We start from the raw sequence: 21,153 nt of genomic DNA, 5'->3' as shown, positions 1-21,153 counted from the left end.
CCCCAACCAAGAGTCTGTGCACCGTGTGTTCTTGTTGCCGCTGCAGTGCTGGGCTGTCAGGTTGTCTTCTGCTGAGATGATATTGCTGTGCCCTCCCAGACCCAAGTCTGCTTTGGAACCTCCTTCTCAATCAGGATGTAATTCATGTATTTAAAAATTAAGGGTCTGTGGCTGTGCTGTTAGTTGGACAGCTGTTACCTGGTAAATGAGCCTCCAGGAGCCTGCTAGGCAGTCTGGCCATTAGAAGGGAGAGGGAGGGATGACTAATGTTGGGAATGCTCTTCAGCAGTCTTGCAAGAAGGAGAGACGTTGGCATGGTTACCTGTTCACCAGCATCAGCAAGCAGGAAGAGCTTAACCACAGTAGCATTAAATCTGGGAGAAGCTAAAAATGGGAGTTAACCTTTAAAAAAAAGTTTTCATTATCATCACAGTAGCGGTTGCTGTCTTTGCATAGCTCACAAAACCAGATTCCTGTATGTGTAATGAAAAAGATAGTTTGTTTTCTTTCTTTCCTTCTTTCCTTTTTTTTTTAAAAAAAAAATAAATAATAATCAGACTTCTGGTCCTGAGCCTTTTTCTGAGCAAAGTAAGTAAAAATGAGTGGACTTCTCTTCACGCTGATGTTCTGAGGGATAGTAGGTAGCAGCATGAGGGCCTGGAGGGTAGAAGAGAAGGGAGTCTTGGTTCTAGGTGCTCCTCTGGTTGAGTCAGAGATGAGTAAACTGATGATAACCAAGATGCTGGAACTAGTCCTTGATCCTAAGTGCATCGAAAAAGCCCAGCAATATCTGATCTGATGGGCCTTGGACTCACAGGCCTGCCTGAGTTCCGAACTTAGCCTTATTTCACTCTGTGTAGAAGCTGCAGTGTGCAGTGACCAGAGCTGCTGCTGATTGCTGGATAGCTCTGTTCCACTTCCTACAGTAGGAGGAGAGCCTCAGCTCTTCCCTCTCCCATGAGAAGACGTAAACATACCCCTGTGGCTTCTGTGAACTTTTCTGGAAGAAAGGAAAACTAGGGGTTGGGCTTTTCTAGGATGTTCTTTGGTCTGCTTGTGGTTCTCTGCAAAAGTAGGCTTCCTCTAGCAAAGAACTGCCGGCTCTTGAGCCACCTCTGAAGTGTTCAGCTTGTCGTGTGTTGTGTCCTAGGCATTTGAGCTGGCAACAGGAGACTATTTGTTCGAACCGCATTCTGGGGAAGACTATTCCAGAGATGAAGGTGAGTGCTGTTGCCCAGCAACTACCTTGGTGTGGATCTAGAGAATATTGTTTACTGTCTGACTGAAGCAGAGACAAGTTTTGCTTTAAGTTTGAAGCCCCCTAAGTGCTGGTGAATGGGCAGCACCCACCACAGATTTCCTGGTCCATTACGGTCACTCTGTGGCTCTGCTGACCATTTCGCTGTCCTGTTTGGGAGCTCAGTTGAAAACCAGGAAATTCAGACTTGAATTCCTTCTGTGAACCTGCCCATCTTCATGCTTCCTTGCTTGCAATGCTGAGGTAGCCTGGGGTGAGCTGGCCTCAGTCACTGTTGCTGCTCCAGTTGGTGTCTGAGGCTTGCCATTCCCATGAACCTCTGCATGGATGTGCTGCAGACAGTGTTGATTTGAATCTAGTTCTGATTTTTTACTAATTTTACTTTTCCCCTCTTCTTTTATCCCATCCTTCCCTTTGCCCTCCCCATTCCTATATCCTTTTTTTTTTCTCTCCTCATAGACCACATAGCCCACATCATAGAGCTGCTAGGCAGTATCCCAAGGCACTTTGCTCTGTCTGGAAAATATTCTCGGGAATTCTTCAACCGCAGAGGTAGTACCTCTTCTCTTTGAAAAGCGCCACGATGCAGACAGAAATGGAAGAGCTGCAGGAGCAGCAGTAATGGTGACCAAAGCATTGCTTCTAAATTCCAAAAGCAGCTGAGCAGAATGCCTGTGCTGGTGTACATGCCGACGAAGACTGAGTGTGGTCTGTGCTGTGACGCACTGACACTCGCCTCGTTCTGGTACTCAGGACAGCTGAGTGCCCTCTGGCTTTTAGTTTTGAATCAACTGGATAAATCCTGTTTTTGGTCATTCAGGTTGCGCTCCGTTTCTGTCTGCGCGGGCAGTAATAGTGTCTGCATGCAGTGTACTGATTAAACTGTCGTGTGTTTCTGTTTTGCTGGCAATGTTTCCCAATGCAGATCACATAGCATTGATCATTGAACTGCTGGGGAAAGTCCCTCGAAAATACGCTATGTTGGGGAAATATTCCAAGGAGTTTTTCACCAGAAAAGGTAACGGTATTTATGCAACACTGATTTTCAGCATAATCCTCTCCCAAAGGGAGAAGTAGTGCCCCCATGTTTGGGCAGGGGAAAAGATCAAGACTTTGCAACTGGGGAATTCTTCTGAAGAAGGTACTCACGAAATAATCTGGAATCATCTGGTATCTGTGGAGCGAGACTTTTGTGAGAAAACAGGCTTCCAACCATCCTTACTGACTCCACGTGGACACTATCTGTTCAGATATCTGTGGAGGGTGGCTCCTCTCTAACCCCAGCACTCAGGACAATCTAGAGATGGGCTTCATATGTAGCCATGGGCATTTTCTTGGAGATGTCTGAGCTATTTGACACTGTGTGGGGCTGTGCTATGCACATGGCGATTGGTCTTAATGATACCATTCTCACTGACCATCCCTTGGCCGTGACGTCGAACAGTTGTTTACCATTTGTAGTCTCCAGGCAGTGTCAATGCTTAAAAATACCAGGAAGCCCCAAGGGTCTCCCCGCACCCTAAAAAATGACTCCTCAGAAAAAGCTGGGACTCTTTAATCTTAGCAGTTGGGGAGGTGGGTGTAGAAGGTACGGAATTCAGGGTCATCCTCAACTAGGTTAGCATAGGCTACATAAGATCTTGTCTGATGACAACAAAACTCTCAGGTGCTGTTGCCTTTTGCGCCTCTTTGGTGTTGTTAATTGTTTTTACCAGCTTAGGTTCAGTTTTGTTTACATTCTCCTTTAAAGAAAGTTTGAGTGAGGACTGGGAAGAAAGCTCAGTCCCAGCACTTACATAAGAAAGCTTGTGCGTTTGTAATCCAGTGCCTGGAACCCTGGGGCTCTTCAGCCAGGCAGTCTAGCAATCAGCTCCAGGCCCCAATGAGAGACTGTGCTCACAAGAAGTTAACAGCTCCTAAGGAACAACACCCTCAGTTGTCCTCTGCCTCCCCCACATGTGTGTACACACACACACACACACACACACACACACACACACACACACACATATGCCCTCAGCTTGAGTAGGACATGGAAAGCCCAGTTGAAGTTGTTTTAACTCCCCTTCCTTTATCCCATTCCTCATCTCTTTTTAAATTACATTTATTTACCTTCTGGGGAGGTCATATGTGATATAGGGTGTACGTGGACCTCAGAAGACACTTTTGCTGTTGTTTCTTCTCTCCTTTTTAATTAATGCCTGTGATCTAGGGATCAGATTCATGCCAAAAAGGCTTTGCGGCAAGCCTCTTCACCTCCTAAGCTAGCCACCTCACTGGCTCCCCTCCGTGTGTGTGTGTGTGTGTGTGTGTGTGTGGTCTTTTGTCTACAGTCTACCATGTGTAGACATGGTTCCTACAGAAGCATCAGATACTGTGGGATGGTTTGGAGCTGCCGTGTGGGTATTGCGAAGCAAACTTTTAGAAGCGCTAACGACCGAGTCATCTCCCCAGTCCTTCCTTCGCAGTGCTGGAGCCATAGATATGGTGTGCTCCTTGGCTCCTGAGGTTTTGCAGCTGGCCTGGAGCTGTAAGCCATTAATTCAGTATCTACAGCAGCAGTGGCAAATCATCTTCTTACTCCTGCCTGCTGGAGTTTCTGGGAGATGCACCTGTCCTATTGGGCACGTTTCACATGGGCTTTTTTCTCAGCGCTCGTGCTCCCAGGATGCGCACGCGTGTGTGTGCGTGTGTGTGCGTGTGCGTGCGTGTGTGCGCGTGTGTGTGTGCGCGCGTGTGTGCGCATGCACGCACGCATGTGTGTGCGTGTGCGCACGCGTGTGTGTGCGTGCGTGTGTGTGCGCGCGTGTGCGTGTGTGTGTGTGTGTGCGTGCGCACGCGTGTGTGTGTGCGCGTGCGTGCGTGCGTGTGCGTGCGTGTGTGCATGCGTGCGTGCGTGTGTGTGTGTGTGCGTGCGTGTGTGTGTGTGCGTGCACGCACGTGTGTGTGTGTGTGTGTGTGTGTGTGAGAACAACCATTTTTAGCACTTGTGCTTTAGGACTTAAGTGCTTAGGTTTGAAAGTGATTTGCGAAGAGAAAGTCAGTATGTATTCTTGTCCCCCACCCTTGGTATCTGTCTATCTCAGGTTTAAAAACAGGGTTCCACTGGTTTTCTTTTTAAAGCTTTATTTATTTTGTGTATATTTTATGCAGTGTTTTTTTTCTGTCTACATGTACGTGTGTACACTACACGTGTGCCTGATGTACAGGAAAGTAAGCAAAGGGCATCAGATCGCTGGGACTGGACTTATGGATGGTTGTGAGCTGCCATGTGAGTACTAGAAGTTGAACCTAGGTCCTCTGCAAAAGCAATAAGTACTCCTAACCACTCACACATATCTGTAGTTCCTGTCTTTTAACTCTTGATCCTCCAGCCTCAGTACCACCATGCTGTGTACTTAATACTCTTTTTAATTTGGCGTTACTGTGGTAAATAGAATGATTTTTTTTCCCATTTGGACATAAGAGAGACTCTGTGATAAGGCCATAAATCCCTTATGACCAGGAGTTTGGGTTTACAGACTCCTTTCTGGTTGTTGGTTGGTTGGTTATCACCGTGGCAATCAGAAGAGGGTTGGACTTTGACAGATGTACAGTATTAGTAGGAGGAGTGAAGACATGTTATGAAAGTATTTCTATGAGAATGAGAAAATGAGTTTTGTTTTGTTTTTAAATAATAGGCTTTGTAGACCAGGCTAGCTTCAAACTCACAAAGTTCCATTCCCTCTGTCTCCCGAAGGTTAGGATTAAAGGCATATACCACCATTCCCAGTGTAACATGCCACAGTTGATAGACAAAGGCAGAATGTAAAGTTGTCATTTTTAGTTGAGCCATATCTGCAGCACAACACTCACGAATTGTTTACTAGGAACCCTTTTCTCTGTTCTGAGGTTTCCACCCCTACCACTGGTCTGAGGAAGCAGTAAGTTTCATGTGTTAAAATCAAGCATCAGGTGCAGCTTCTTACGAATTCCAGAAGTCACAACCAGTACCAGTTCTGGCCATTCCTTGGCCAGACGTTAAAAACTGAACTGAATTTTGAGACAAGCAGCATGGTTACTGCTGTTAACCAATTAAGGTGAATTGGCTGCTTCTGTTCTTGGGTGTGGACATTACCCACCTGAGACCATAAAGAAACCAGAATGTGCTGGGTGTGGCATGTAGAAGTGAGGTTGGAGACTCACTTTTAATTGAAGGTCAATCTGGGCTACATAGTAAGATCCCATCTCACAATAAGTAAAGGAGAGACCAGTTAGGATGTGTCCCAGTAGAAATCAGCACCACTGTGGATTTTGTTCTTTCTCTGTTCCCCAACAGGTGAGTGGCAACCCCCAGAGGGTTGGTGAGTAAATCAGTGATCCTCACTAGGCTGTTTTCTTTGACCATCTGTAGCCATTGTTTTAGTGAATTTATTGTGTTAAAAATGAATTCATTGGCTGGGCAGTGATGGCGCACACCTTTAATCCCAATGCCTGGGAGGCAGAGACAGGCGGGCTCCATGAGTTCGAGGCCAGCCTGGTCTACAAGAGCTAGTTCCAGGACAGGCACCAAAACTACAGAGAAACCCTGTCTCAAAAAAAACAAAAGAAAACAAAACAAAAGAATGGATTCATCGAAGAGGATAGGTTACCTAAACTTGTTCCCACATGGAGCATCACTACAGCGGGAACATGACTGTGCACATCGACTTAGCTCTTACGATGTTATTAAATTCAGGGCTCCAGGACAGCGAGGGGTGCACCCACACACTGAGACAATGGGAGTTCTATCGGGAACTCACCAAGGCCAGCTGGCCTGGGTCTGAAAAAGCATGGGATAAAACCGGACTCGCTGAACATAGCGGACAATGAGGACTACTGAGAACTCAAGAACAATGGCAATGGGTTTTTGATCCTAATGCACGCACTGGCTTTGTGGGAGCCTAGGCAGTTTGGGTGCTCACCTTACTAGACCTGGATGGAGGTGGGTGGTCCTTGGACTTCCCACAGGGCAGGGAACCCTGATTGCTCTTTGGGCTGACGAGGGAGGGGGACTTGATTGGGGGAAGGGAGGGAAATGGGAGGCTGTGGCAGGGAAGAGACAGAAATCTTTAATAAATACATAAATTTAAAAAATAAATAAATAAATTCAGGGCTCCTATTAAATTGCTCACCAGGTAAAATTTGCCCCCAAGTCAGATAGCCTGACTTTGACCCTAGAACTCAGGGGAAGGTGAATGCCTACTGCTTGCTCTACGTACTCCTGCATGGCACATGTGTTCCCACACACAAAACAGATGCTTCCAGATGCTGCAGATGTAATAAAGGGACTAGAAGGATGGCTCGGCAGTTAAGAGCAATGGATGCTCTTGCAGAGGACTTGGGTTTAATTCTCTGCACCCACATGGTGGCTCACAATTTTCTGTAATTAAAGTTCAAGAGGATCCAACAACTTCTTTCAGCTTCCATGGGCTCTAGGCATACACATGGTGCACAGATATGTATGCAAGCAAAATGTTCATGCACAGAAGAAAAAAATGTTAATAAAAAAGTAAAGATTGAATTGAATTGAATTGAATTGAATTGAATTGAATATGTCAGAAGTGCACTGAAGTTCACATGTGACAGCTCTGAGTTCTGAGGTGGGATAGTGAGGGAGGTGAGTCTCACAGAAACACACCACCACGAGGTTCCCTGTGCACATCTCAGGCTGGCCTCACACTCTCTGTAGTCCATATCTTTAATTTACATATTTAAGCTGAAACTCAAGAATGTTTTAAACTTAACCTCCAAGGCTACCTGAAAAGTAGCTGACCTGTGAGAACTGTGAGGAGCAGAGCCTGTGGGCACAGGCTCCTCGTTGCTAGTACTGACAGGCTTCATGTGGCAATGTTCTGCTCTGTTTTCTTGGTTTCAAGTTTTAAAAGAATCGAAAGATTCTCATACCATTCCAGTTTTACATCTGCACGGAGTGTGTGACTATCACAAGGCTTTAGGAACATGAGGAATACCTCTGGGAAGGAGGGCATGGTCGGTGTGAGGCTAACTCAGGAACAGCACAAACCACAGCAGTGTGACTACTCTAGCACTTCCTCTTGCTCACACGGTTTTGCCTGGCAAATGCAGGACAAAGGCCACTGAGGCAGTGGACGATGGGAGTGCACACAGATGAGTGTGGGTGGTCTTAGTTATTGTGTTGTTTTGTTGTTAAGACTTGTTTTCTGTATGTGAGGTGTTGTTTATGTGCACCATATGTTGAGCCTGGTGCCTGCAGAGATCAGGTGTCAGGTCCCCTGGAATTGGAGTTGCAGATGGTTGTGTATCACCATGTGGATCCCAAGAACTGAAACTGGATCCTCTATAAGAGTGACAAGTGTTCTTAACTGTTGAGTTTCTCTAGCTCTGATTGTAGGTTTTAAGGACTGTTTTGGTACTTAGTCTAAAGCTGTGTGATCAGAGCAGTGAAATTATTGTAAATTTGAAATAATTTCCACCATATAAGCAGAATGTTCCTTGTTCAAAGTTCTTCAGACTGAAAGTGTTGTGGATTCTTGAAGTCCTCAGACCTTGAAATATTTACATACACATGATAAACTAGATGATTTGACACAAGTGGACGTGAAACTCACTTCTTTTTCATGGACATGTAAATGCACATAGGCTGTCACAGCTGGCGTTGAATGTCACTCATCATATGAGATCCAGTGTGTAATTTTCTTCCTTATCATGGTGGTGCTCAGAGTCTCAGATTTTGGACTGGGGATTATAACTCAATGATCTTCCTGTCCCTGTTAAGTACTTTTTTCACAGATGGTAACATGGTGCATCTTTTAGTTTCTCTTGTTCCATATCCAAAAATTCTGTCAATAACAGAGCAGAAATACATTTATTAAAAATTATGTATGTACTGTTTTCTTTGTCTCTATCACCTGTTAGTAGAATATAACTATTTCTCTGGCTCTTGCATTGTGTTCAGAGTTATACTGTGGAGGTGAGTGTCTTGTGTAGTAATATAAAGCTGTAATCCCATCGTTGAGGGTATGAAAACAAGATTGACAATTCCAGGTCAGTCTGGGCTGTATAGTTATGATGCTGTCTCAAAAAATATATGACAGTGTAGTGTGTGGGGGTGTGGTATGTGTGTGCAGTGTATGTAGGTTGTATGCAAACGCTATCCTATTTTCTTTAGGAGATTTGAATATCCTTGGATTGTTGATGAAAGTACAGTTTCTGTGGGTTGAGAGATGAATGTACTAAGTTTGATGCCCATTGAAGGAAGGACCTTACCTTAAAAAGTTGGTAGATTGCATCAGTAAGTTCTGTTCTTGTGGACAGTACTTGCCAGCATTTGCATTCATTGGGAACTTATGTCAAGACAGAATAATTAAATGTCAAGAAAGTTTCTTCTGTTACCAAAGATTGAGCCTCAGTGTTGTGTGTGAACTGTAATCTTAACCTGTTGGGCAGTGATGGCTGTCCTCGTTCTGTGGTTAGGCTACTGAAAATGTACCTGGGAGGTGTTTGCTGCCTGGAGAGCTGGGTTCTAATGTGCATCTGCTTTCCATTTTCATCAGTATATTTGAAGTCCTGTGACTCTGTAGAGCAATAGCTTTGAGACTTTTATCACATACATCACATCAACAAGTATATATGTAGGTTAACTTCAACAAGTATATATGCTTTATATTCAGCCTTTAGCCTCCATCCTAACCCTGATCTTATTTGACTATGTCCCTAGAGCTAGACTTCAATGATTTTTCAGATTTGTTTCTAAATTTTTCTTCGTTTATGTATGGTATGTGTGGGTGCCATGTGCCACAGCACATGTGTGGAAATCAGAACAACTCTGTGGAGTCATTTCCTTCTGTTACACTTCACAGAGTTCCAGTGATCAGACTCAGGTCCTCAGGCTAGCACCGTTTACCCACTTACCTTTTGAGCCTCTAACCAGCCTTTGGATAGACCTGATCTTTACAAACTGTTTTTATTTGAAGGTCTTCCTTTTCCACTACTAAGGTGGGTCTGTTTCCTTACTAAGCCTAGAGATCTGATCTCCACTATTGAAGCAGCACTTAACTTTGTTGCTAGCAGTTGGAAGCTTGTTTGTTACTCACCTTCTTTTTAACCAGGAACCATCCCAAAAATTTCTTTGTGGAGTCCTGTGTATAGCATGGTGGTAATTCTGCAGACAGCCAAGAGTATCCACTGAAGAAAGTATAGAAAGAAAAGGGCCATGGGTGGAGGTGGGTGTGGGATTGCTGTGATTCTTGACTTGTTTTTTTGCATTTGTAGAAATCCTATCTTCTTTTTGTTTGGGTTTGAAAGTGGGGGGCCAGGATATTTCTAATTGGTTTGCATGAGTGCAATAGTCCAGGCCTCCGATGCAAATCACCAGAGCACCCCTGCAGCAGGGGTTCTCTGCTCCTGGGGGGCAGGAGTGTTGCATGTCAGAGAACCTGCAAATCAGATATTTACATTATGGTTCATAAGAGTAGAAAAATTACAGTCATGAAGTAGCAATGAAATAGTTTTATGGTTGGGGGTCAGCACAACATGAGAGACTGTATGAAAGGATCACAGCATAAAGGAGGTCGAGAACATATTACAGCAAGTGGCAGAGAAGACATACTGTTGTGGTACCAGGGCTTGTGCTGGGCTCCACTCACCTGGCAGTGTGCCACTGAAGGCCTGGTATGGATGTGGCGGTCAGTTGACATAGTTCCTAGACATGTAGGAGATGCACAGGGGCCCAAGAGTGGACAAACAGAAATGGAGTTGTTCATAGAGTGAAAGTGACCTGGAATACATTTTTTTTTAACAAGGGTCTTTCTAGCACACAGGCTACCTAATTACTGTTCATTTCCCTGCTGTGTCAGGGAAATTTGGGGGGCTAGTGACACTTTCATAGTACAGGTGACACATTAGAAAATTTTTAACTTCATGTTTTATAAGGAATTGTCCTTGAGGTCGTATATTTTACGACAAAATGTAGAGAAGAACAGCATTTGTTTTGGGTCTCCACTAGCTCCTTGTGGCTGTTTATCTAAATTTAGACAAATTAGAGTTACTGTGTTCTTTAGTCACATTGGCTGTGTACATGTGCCTGTCAGTTCGTGTAGCCCAGTGGACATCTGTACCGCCAGAGAAACTTATCAGCAATGTTCTAGGGGCACAGACTTCCTTATCTTTGCATGGTAAAATGCAGTAGTATAAAGCCTTCAAATGGTAAGCATCAGGCTAGAGTGATGGCTCAGTGGTTAAGAGTACTGCCTGCTCTTCCAAAGGTCCTGAGTTCAATTCCCGGCAACCACATGGTGGCTCACAACCATCTGTAATGAGGTCTGCTGCCCTCTTCTGGCCTGCAGACATACACACAGACACAATATTGTATATGTAACAAATAAATAAATGATAAGCATCATACAGGTTTTGCTAAGCAAGCTTACAAATTACAACAGCACCCAAACTGAAGTGAGAGTGGCTCTCGGGTGGTAAAAATGCAAATATGCTGTATACTTTTGTACCTCAAGAAGCTCAGAGCTGTTTATACAAACTCTTAATCCGTTTACATCCACCTTGCTAGCTTGGACAAAATCATTAGTTCTTCCATGAGACTTGCTTATGAGGAGACAACTAGTTTCCTTTGTTGTTTCCAAAGTTTTGAGAGTTAGATTGCCTGCTAAATTGAAAAAAGTCTGTCTGGACCAATTAAGTTCAGGGCTGTGCAAACCCGAGCTTTTGTAATTGTGTGCGTCTTTTTCTGCAGGAGAACTGCGGCATATCACCAAGCTGAAACCCTGGAGCCTCTTTGATGTACTTGTGGAAAAGTATGGCTGGCCCCATGAAGACGCTGCACAGTTTACAGATTTCCTGATTCCAATGTTAGAGATGGTTCCAGAAAAACGAGCCTCAGCTGGCGAATGCCTTCGACATCCTTGGTTGAATTCTTAGCAGATTCTACAAATATAGCGTTCTGAGCTAGCAAATGTTTCCCAGTCCACTGGACCTAAACAGTGGCTCTCATTCTTTAACAGGATCACAAGTGAGCTGGCTCCACACTCAGACCTTTGTTTGCTTTGAGGTACTGTTGTTTGACACTTGGCTTTCTGTGCACCATGATCCTGGGGACGGGTAGTCTCTGTCTTCAGCTAAGTAGTTTACTGGCCATCTTCTTCTGGAAACAATAACATGTCTCTAAGCATTGTTTCTTGTGTTGTGTGACATTCAAATGTCATTTCTTTTTTGAACAAAAAATACTTTCCCCTTTGTGTTTTGGCAGGTTTTGTAACTATTTATGAAGATACATTTTAGCTGAGTATTATATAATTTACAATCTTAAGAAATTATCAGTTGGAACCAAGAAAGAATGAGGAAATACACAATTTTTTCTTCTGGCAAAGGGAAATCATTCCTGTATTATAGTGTATGTAACTGTTATTTTGCATAAATAGGGGACGGATTCACATTCAGAAAAGCTACCCAGTCCTGAGTGCTTCTTAGCATACATTGCATGTTGCAGATTTCCACTGCTTCAACAAGTTGCACAAACTTTTCATTCCATAACAGTCCAAATGGCTCTGGATTCGGTGCCACTTGAAAGGAAGGCTTTAAATTGTGGCACTTTAAAGGAAGAAAAACTTGGTTTTCATTCAAAAATTTATGCTATAATCTAGCAGTCCCATTTGTATTTTTTCATATTTTTAAAACTACTTTTTAAGAATAAGTCATTCCCACTTAAAATGTGATGGCCCAGTGCCTCCTATCAGCACTGTAAGTTAAATATGTAGATTAAATTGGACAAGAGAAATATGTTGTGTGTGGAATGAAAATAATAATATATTTTTGGAAAAGCATGATCGTGTTTGTCTAAAACACAAGGTGTGGCTTATAGTTTGCAGCACAGTGGACAGAACACTCCTCACAGCTTAAAGGTAACAGTGATCATGTTCATTCCATAAGCAGCTTTACTCGCTACAGGGTTTTACTCCTTTTCATTGTCTTTCCATGAATGATAAAATAATTTCCCCTTTGCAGGCCGCGTACAATTTTAGTTTATGCAGTTCCTTAAAATTAATTGTAGAATTCAGGATACAAACCATTAGTAGGCAATACAATGTTAGAATGTAACATAGAGAGGTATATTTAGCCTCTTAGAAGTCAGTGAATTGAATGTCCTTTTTTAAAAAATTTTTATTCATTAAGGTGCCTCGTTTTTCTTGACTTTGTTCATTAACATTTATCCATATGCCTTTGCAATAATTAGATTGTGAAAAGCTAACAAGTGTTGTAACAATAATCCTTTGTTTGGGGTGCTTGCACTTGTCTAAAAAATTAAAGTGTTTTGGTTTTTTTCCAGACATTGCCTTGGTCACTGCCCTGTGTCTGCTCTCAGTAGAGTCACCAAAGCTGAAGGAGGCCCAGATGAAGGCATAGGACACACTAAAGCTCACTATCAGGAGATTACCTGTGCATTTTAGGGATGTGGATGGTCCCTTTTTTAAAACCAGTGTTTCATCATAAGTGCTCCACTTTCTTCCCTCCTACCCCTTATCTTTCACTCTGAGCAGACAAGACACATATCTTTTAGGAGTTAGCATTGTTGTATCGCACTCTTGTGAGGTAGAAGGTTCCACTCATTTATGTACTATGCATGCTGAGTTTTTCTAATGAGGCTGTCCATGTAGATCCTATGACAGATGGTGGCAGCTGAGTGTTAGCATCATAGAAACACGTGTATAAGAACCACAAAGTATATATTTATGTCTTCCCTATGTCTGAAAGACTTTTTACAATTTGAATGAAATTTGTCTAATGTAGATTTAGCTCATGTTGGAAAAGAAAGCTAGAATATAATTTTAAGGTGGTTTTTCTGTTGAATACCTTAGCTACTTTACATACAAGAAGTTCTACAAAGAAACACATTTGTGATTGGGTACCAACCATATGGTTATATCAGATTCTTGGTAGCATGCTGATAAAAAAAAATACAAAGATTGGGTGTCGTGGTGCTGGACTTTAATCCCAGGGATGCAGAGATAGGTGGATTTCTGAGTTCTAGTCCGGCCTGGTCTACAGGCCAGCCAAGGCTAGTGAGATCCTGTATGAAAAGTCTAAAAAAAGAAAAGAGTAAAATATTCAGAACACTATAACCAACTCAGTATTTTTAGTTCAAAGACCCTGTGAAATCCTCGTGGAAAATTATAAGCAGTAAGTCATGTAATCTGGCAGAACTTGCCAAAGAGAAAGTGGGTATTAAGAGTTCCAATGAAACATCCTTTTTAGGTGAGATCTGCTTGGTTATTCATATTCTCTGCACCATGAATGATTTATTGTAGATAAGGTAATAAGTAGAACTTTCATTGGAGTGGAAAACATGCTCAAATTATTTTCTTCCTTTTTTTTCCCCTTAACCCTGGCTGGTCTTAAACCCAAGAGATCTGCCTGCCTACCTGGGTGTGCCGCTCCTCCCCCCGCACACACACTTTTAATTAATTAAAAGCTTGGTAGAGTGTTCATCAAAACTTGTATCTAGTTAATATCCTTCAGGTAACAGCTTTCATTCTGAATTTCTTAATATAACGGGTTATTTTGACAGTATGTGGATTAAAGATGTTGAATAGAGGGTAGTCCATTTTAAGGAGTTGAATATTATTGACGTTTTCATGCTAGTTAGCTTTGGTCTGTGTCTGATACTGTCGGGAGGAACAATGAAACTTCATTTTTTCAAACTGTTTCTTCAGTGAACATCCTAAGAACTTTGACAAATATGGCAAAGTTATGCTGGGCAGTAATGGCCACACACTTTTAACCTCAGCACTCAGGAGGCAGAGGCAGGTGGGTCTCTGTGAGTTTGAGGCCAGGCTGGTCTACAGAGTGAGCTCCAGGACAGCCATGACCGTCTCACAGAGAAACCCTGACTCAACCCCCCCCCCCGAAAGGGGGGGGCAATGTTGACTGATGCTCTTCAGAAACTTGAAGAAGGTTACTAGGGTCAAACCCTAAGGGAGCTGTCTGCCCATGTTCCATCAGCAGCTGATTTTCAAATGGAAATTAAATGATTATGTGATTTAAGTCACTACCAGAGCTCAGTCATTTTAAACGTTTACTTTTGTCCCTGGTGAACATTTGAATGTTGATAAATAGGATCACTGCTATTGATAGATTTCGTACTTCTGATAGGTAGACGGCAAAAGCTGGAAATTAAAAAAAGAAAAAAATCACAACTGATATAATTTTCTTTCAGCAGTAAGATATTCACTGAGGCCCCCTTCATTCTACTTGACATATTTCAGCCTGCCTTTCCCCTTTGTCTTAAGAAATCCATTTTCTACAACTTAAAAAAAGCATTAAAGCTAGATAGTAAACATTACAATTTCATATCAATTCTGTTAGTAGGGTATTACAGTGAGATTCTAAAGTGCAAATTAAATCTTTTTGTGTTTTAGGTAAATTATTTCTTTTCAAACTGGTAAGCTGCAGTGTGCATCTGTTTAGTGTGTAATACACAAATAATCTGGATTAATTAATTGAAAGCCACACACCTTGGCTATTTAATCTCCTGTGGCTCATGAAGAAAAGGCAAATGATAGAAAGGACTTTGGGAGCCACCCAGATTCACTGCTGGAAGCCTGCCGTGCAGTTGAGGTAGCAGTTACTAAAGAAGATTGAAGGTTCTTTCCTTACAAATTATATTTGAAAATCGTTAACTTTTGTAAAATCATTAAGCAGATCTCAATCTCAGAAGTTGTACAGAACAGTTTAGTAAAACTGACATAATTGTGATTTATTAACATGAATTAAAATGCCCAACCAGTGCTTCAATGTGACAGCATATTTGAAATAAAAAGGAAAGGTCATATACTGTACTACTTTCACAGAGATCACACTTTTGCAAAAGACTTGCCATATGTACAATGCTATTACCAAATGAAAAGGGCTGGAAGGAATTATATATGCAAAAGAAATGTAGTATTTACAGTCTGTCAGGAATCACTAGAAATTATCTATACATTAAATTACATTTTGCTTGCAAAAAATTGATAAAACAAAATGAGCCATGTCCACACCAAATTATAAAAACCTGTATTGCATTTTCAGACCTAAGATGCACTCACAGAACTGCTGACCATAGAAAGAAACCCTCATAGTACTGTCCTTATTTAATGCATATGTATAAAATAATATAGAAAATACTCACTAAATGAACTTAACTGCAACAATAAAATTTAAAGGTCATGTAGCATCAGATCTATGGCCAGAAAAACAGCTGGAATGTTCACCTACAAAATAAAGATGCCTACGACTGGCTTAAGCACATTTCTTAAGAAATCTTAAAAGCAAAAATGGGAAAAATACAATGAAAGAGCACTGGTGTTTTTTTTTTTTTGGTTTTTTTTTTTTGTTGTTTGTTGTTTTGTTTTTATACAAAGTTTCATGTACAAGCTTTAAAAAGTACCTTAATAGGTACATATGAAATATACAGTTTATCTTACAGAACATTTAAAAAAATGTTATTAGAGTCCATTTTAATGCCACCCTGAACCGTGGTAATTGTTTTGAAATGTTGGTGGCACCTGTGCTCTGTGAATTGGAATCTGTCCAGGCACTGGAGATGCCTGCTGAGGTCCTTGCACCCCATGTGGCAGGGCCACAGAGCCAGGATGAGGATGAGGACAGAACCCTGAAGCAGGAGGTGTTGGAATACTGTTAGGTCCTTGGGGCTGATGAAGAGGACCTGCAACTGGTAATGGACAGTGTGGCCCTGTTCCGGAAGGCTGGTGTTGGGGTCCTGGTCCCAGAGTGGTATGATGCGTGGCTTGTGAGGGATACGGTGGTACAGCTGGATGAGCACTTGCAGGAAAAAGTGGAGGTCCTTGATGAGGTGGGTGGTGTAAGGCTTGACCTGATGTTGAATGGTGCCCAGAAACCAGAACACTGGCTGGGGGAGGGGGAGGTGGTGGGGGTGCTGAGTTTACCACATGCTGGTGTTGTGCTTGTAGACTTTGTAGTCCTGTGGAAGGATGGGGCGGTGGTGGGTGGTGATGTGGGGCAGGACCAGGAGGTGGAGGGGGTGGTGGTAAATGATGTCCAGTAGTTTGAGAGTGAATGTGTGCCCCAGGGGTGACAGCATGAACTTGCCCGACTACATGTGCTATGGAGTGCTGCTGATGTGAGCTTGGCTGTTGAATGAGGTGTGGTCCTGGAGCAGGTGGTGGTGGAGGTGGGGGCGGGACCACAGCAGCAGCAGTTGGATGGTGAATGGTGGGGGTTTGAGATGGCAGAAAATGCCCTGCAGTAACGTGGTGTCCTGGAACTGATTGCTGGCTTGCGGTGCCAGGAAGTGCTTGATTTGGTCCAGATGTAAACACAGTTTGTTGGGAAAGACTACCTTTTAGCTGATTATAATTCTGAAAGTTTGCAGAGGGCTGCTGGTTTTGATAGTATGATGAAGGAGGCGGAGGGGGCGGAGGGGGCGGAGCCGTGCTGTTGAGACTTTGTTGGTTAAACTGACTGTATGTTGCTGAAGATTGTCCTGAGGGTGTCTGTGTAAATAATGCTCCAGAAGTTGCCTGCTGAGTATTGGCTTGAAGGTTCTGTGCTGCTGGATAAAAATTCCTCTGAGTCTCTCGCTGAGGAGTTCCAACTTGAGGTGACTGTGAATGGTGAGGCCTGAAGGGAGACCCTAAGTGCTGGGAAGGAGGCTTTGGTGAGAGGTGACCATGCTGCACGGCTGTGTGAGGCGTGCAGGACTTGGCAGGGTTTTCTACGTGAGGTGATGGAGGACAGTGCAACTTTGTTGGTGCAGAAGGCAGCTTTTGTGGAAGTTGCTCGTTTGCATTGCGAACATGGGCCTGAGGAGGATGGTTCTTGGAAAGTGCTGGGGTGTTGTTTGACAGCTGTTTCTGCTGGAGCTCTGTTTTTAGGTGAGCGCTGTTCTCAGCTTCTGACACAATGACTGTTGCCTCCCAGTGGGAATCTGGTTTTGTGAGTATTTTCCCATGTGACTGAGCAGGATTTATCGGCCCCGGTGAACTAGGCTATGAAGAAAAAAAAAAACAAAAAAACAAATCACAGAAATGTTTTGTTTACGTAAATTTTAAAAATATATAAAGTGCCTTGAAGTTCACTCTCACTGCTTACTATATTTTAAAAGAGGGCAGGAAACTGTCAACATGACAAGTTCAGAGGCCCATGACAGTGAAAGGCGAGGGTTTCTGAGTACATTTTGTAGTTTCTTACAGCGAGTTAGCTTAAACTGAATTCTTTCAATTTTGATGAATTAATGGTCTTTAATTTGCCTTTTCTTCTTCAAACAGAGAGGTGTCTTTTGACAACCTTAAAACTCAGCAAGTTTTAATTTCATAACTCTAATTTCTTGAGATTAACTAAAGATAAACTGCTTTGGATAAATAAAAATTATTCATAAAACATACCATTTAGACTTGTAATGCTTTTTTCAACTTTATAAGGGTGACACCAGTGTAAGACTATCTAAATGCCGACGATCTTTTAATTTAAACGTCCAAGGCACTCAGACCCCTCACCTTTAGTTTACAGCAGTATACACACATTGGCTCAGCCTTCCTTTTGACTATCACCTGAGCTTTTGTTTGTGGAGTGCTGACTGGCAAGTCATAAAATTGTTTCCCATGAAAAGAGGAGTAGACACTGCAATGTTGAGCCAGAGCTGTTTGTCACAGCTGAGCATAAGAATGATAAACAGGAAGGGTGTGGAAGGCATAAACTAATACTTGATATAGCAGGAAAAAGTCCGATTTAAAGGTCATTGTTATTACCTTGCTCATTTTTGATGGGCTCTGAGAAGTGTCAGGGGATGGACATTCACTCACAGTTGTGGGTTCTGGATTTTCAGGATCGGCATCTGTAAAGCAGAAGAAACCTACAGTAAACGAAAGGTTACAAGACAAATAGTTCCTCCCATGCAGACACAGTGCTTGCTGTGCATAGCTTCTTTCTAACTACAAAGTCCTTTAAAATCATCTACTTACTGACCTGCTGTAAGTTCACTCAAAGAAGGGACTAGGCTCTTAGCGTGTACCGGGGGAATGTGATTTGAATGAGATGAAGGTGAAGACTGAACATGACTCGGTGAGCATGAGACACATGGTGATTCTCCCCCTGGAGATGAAGCAGAGCAGACCCAGAGAGAGCATTAGTGCTAACAGAGAACAGGGGACAGTCAGCTGCACTTGGCAGAGAAGAAGCAAGCATGCTCACCACTGTCTTTATCTCTGCGGTGGTCACTGAGCAGCAATGCTCGCTGGTAGCTCCGTTCTCTCACTTGTTCCACTGAAGTGGAGGCGGTCCTTTAAGATAAAACACATCCTCAGGTCAGAGATGCTGCTGCCACCTAGATGACACTTTCTGTCTCTTGATGAATGAAATGTCCTTTAGATGAAGGGACAGCACCTTGGTATTAAGCTTTGAGAAAAGCTGTCTCATTGTTAACCACACTCCAAACTGAAATTTTTATTTCTATTTACTTGAAATTAGACTAACATTAGTCTTTGGCAATTTCCTGGTAAAAAGGAAGGTATGTTGGAAATACTGTGTTAACATTTATAAGGTCATGTCAGTTAACAAAGGGAGCAGAAATACTGTAGTGAGAAGCTACATTGCAGAGGTAACTGGTAGGGATGTAAAGAAATAAACTGTGTAGGATGCCGACTGGGATGGCGACTTCTGCAGAAAGGAATATTTACATCTTTCCAGGACATCACAATAAACAACCAGGAGGAGTAACTCTTGACCTTGAGGAAGGGCTTACCACTGAACTTCTGGGTCTTTCTTCTCAGTGGCATTGGCGTCTTTAACAGGACAGGTACTGCCGCTCTCTTCACAAGAGGCGTTGTGAGTGGCAGTTGGCGGTGGCAAAGGCAAGCTGGCCTGGTTTTCTCCCTGCTCGCTGTTTTCACTGCCATGGACACACCCATCGCCACTGTTGCCCAGGTTCCCACTTGTGTGAGGTGATACACTAATCAAAGCAAAGTTTTCTGTCTTAGAACCACTTTTCCTAGCTTCCCGTTGTCTCTTACGGTATTCTAACAGAGAAACCTTAAACAAGAAAAAAATAAAAGTAAATCTTTTATTCTTGTGCTGTATATCAGAATCAATTTTAAAAAGGATACTGTAACATTTATATTAGGAAAATTATGTAAAAATAATTGAATTTTCCATAAATAATTAACAATTATTAAATGCCTACTATATGCCAGGCATGGTACATAGATGATTTATATGCATTATCTCATTTAATCCTCACAACAACCCTAAGAAATAGGTATATTATCATCCCCATTTTACAGATGAGGAAATTGAGTAACTCACTCACTCCAGGTCACACAGCTGGTGAGTGTTGGAGCCGGGATTCGAACCTAGGTCTTATTGAAAGCCCGTGCTCTTTCCACTATACTACATTGCTTCCCACAAAGTTGCCAACTGGACTCTGTTATAAAAATTAAAAGCACATATCACTAAAATGCGTTGACTTATACATCAGTTACTTAACAAATAAGTGTGTTTTCTCCCATTCTTGCAAAATAAGGCATTCTGTCTCAAAATTAGGAACTTGTGTATTAAGATAGAATCTTATCAAACATATCATACTTTCCAAGCACTCTTACATCCATGGCCTAAACACTGTAAGTATTATTATGAGATGGTGAAGAGGCATTTCTTCTCTCCAAGGCTGCCTGCTCAATGTAAAATAAGAGAAATAAGAACAATTATCTACCTATTGTTTTGGTCTTTGGCTTATTTTTTTAAAGGTTATTTGTTTTATGAAAGAAATTACCTTGAGTCTTTTACCTCAAACTACATTTCTTATTAGAAGTTTCATATAACTATAATTTTTACTTTCTTAGGAACATCAAATTATTTACAAGAAGCTTTAAAAAAAATGTACACACACACACACACACACACACACACACAAACACCTTAACTTGCATAACAAGTTACAAATGCCTCATACAATGCTGTAACTACCAATAAACCCTTATGAGCACTGAGGAAGAACCCATTCAAAGTACTATAAATTGTTAAATTATAACCTTTTTCTTTTGTGGTGGATTCTGGGGTGTGGAACTCCCGTCGATCAAATTGTCACTGACAGTCCGTCCGAAGCCAGAGACAAGCCCATCTTCAGAAGTACAAAAGACGGCTGTTTCCATGAACATGCCTCTAGTGTCATCCTGGACCGGGCACTTTGACTCACTTATTCGGAAGCCGCCTCCAATCTCCAACTGATGGGAGGGTGTCAAGTCCCTCAAATTGGAGTTGACTGAGAAGTTAACTCCTGTTCTGTCAGGACTCTTAACCCAGGAAGGATACACTGGCCCTCGCCCAGAGTGGGTGGAGTCCAGTTGGCCGTTGGGCTCAGTCCTGTCATGGGCTGGTATTTCCATGGTGTTTTGTAAGGCAGCTGGCTCGACTGCATCGAGTCCCAGGTGCAGGTCTGACACAGATTCTTTTTCCCCTGGGCAAGGCCTGCTGACTTCAGTCCTACTCCTAGGGCTGCTATATCCAATGGTTTTTATTTCTTGAAGGCCCAGTTCACTTAAATTGGAATTTCTAAAAGGCGCCAACGTTAGCATGGTTGAAGATCGATCATATCCCTGTTGGTGGTAGGACATAGGGAATCACACAATGTCGTTTAGGGACAATTTACTATCTAACAGGAATTTAAGCAAAATAATAGTAGTGAAAATCAGCTAATGGTTTTTTGATAATTCCTTACCTCTTGGCTGTAAGTGCGTCTCTTTATTTCTGGAGAACTTTCTGGGGAGGAAATATTCTACATAAAAGTAATGAGCAAAGTTAGAAATTAAAATACAATAATATAGTTTGTAGACATGAAAAGTTAAAATGAAAAGACTGATGTATGGATTTTAGAT

The 21,153-nt window shown here is 42.4% G+C and overlaps 2 protein-coding genes across 10 annotated transcripts in view; one reads left to right on the top strand and one right to left on the bottom strand.

Annotated features, from left to right (window-relative positions):
- Srpk2 (SRSF protein kinase 2) overlaps positions 1–12,594 on the top strand; it is a 112,043-nt gene extending 99,449 nt beyond the window's left edge. For 2 of the 4 annotated variants that reach the window (XM_013350434.1, XM_013350433.1), the window contains exons 13-16: positions 1,151–1,220; positions 1,718–1,810; positions 2,184–2,276; positions 11,004–12,594. In XM_013350434.1, coding sequence (XP_013205888.1) covers positions 1,151–1,220; positions 1,718–1,810; positions 2,184–2,276; positions 11,004–11,188 — 441 coding nt within the window. In that variant the 3' untranslated portion in view covers positions 11,189–12,594. The remainder of the gene's footprint in view (positions 1–1,150; positions 1,221–1,717; positions 1,811–2,183; positions 2,277–11,003) is intronic. The other 2 variants (XM_026784686.1, XM_005358372.2) reach the window with 1 other exon arrangement.
- Positions 12,595–14,994: 2,400 nt separating this feature from the next.
- Positions 14,995–21,153, bottom strand: part of Kmt2e (lysine methyltransferase 2E) — a 65,809-nt gene continuing 59,650 nt past the window's right edge. For 4 of the 6 annotated variants that reach the window (XM_005358370.2, XM_013350432.2, XM_005358371.3 and 1 more), the window contains 7 exons: positions 20,997–21,053; positions 20,311–20,874; positions 19,026–19,312; positions 18,476–18,564; positions 18,251–18,376; positions 18,034–18,119; positions 14,995–17,274 (listed from right to left, as the gene is read on the bottom strand). In XM_005358370.2, the coding sequence (XP_005358427.1) occupies positions 15,763–17,274; positions 18,034–18,119; positions 18,251–18,376; positions 18,476–18,564; positions 19,026–19,312; positions 20,311–20,874; positions 20,997–21,053 (2,721 nt within the window). In that variant the 3' untranslated portion in view covers positions 14,995–15,762. Of the gene's footprint in view, positions 17,275–18,033; positions 18,120–18,250; positions 18,377–18,475; positions 18,565–19,025; positions 19,313–19,589; positions 19,704–20,310; positions 20,875–20,996; positions 21,054–21,153 lie in introns of those variants that run through there. The other 2 variants (XM_013350431.2, XR_003377989.1) reach the window with 2 other exon arrangements.

Source organism: Microtus ochrogaster, chromosome 26, assembly GCF_000317375.1.
Source record: "Microtus ochrogaster isolate Prairie Vole_2 chromosome 26, MicOch1.0, whole genome shotgun sequence".
NCBI classification, from domain to species: Eukaryota; Metazoa; Chordata; class Mammalia; order Rodentia; family Cricetidae; genus Microtus; species Microtus ochrogaster.
The sequence above is the reverse complement of the archived record's forward strand: the minus strand, read 5'-3'. Positions and strand labels throughout refer to the sequence as shown.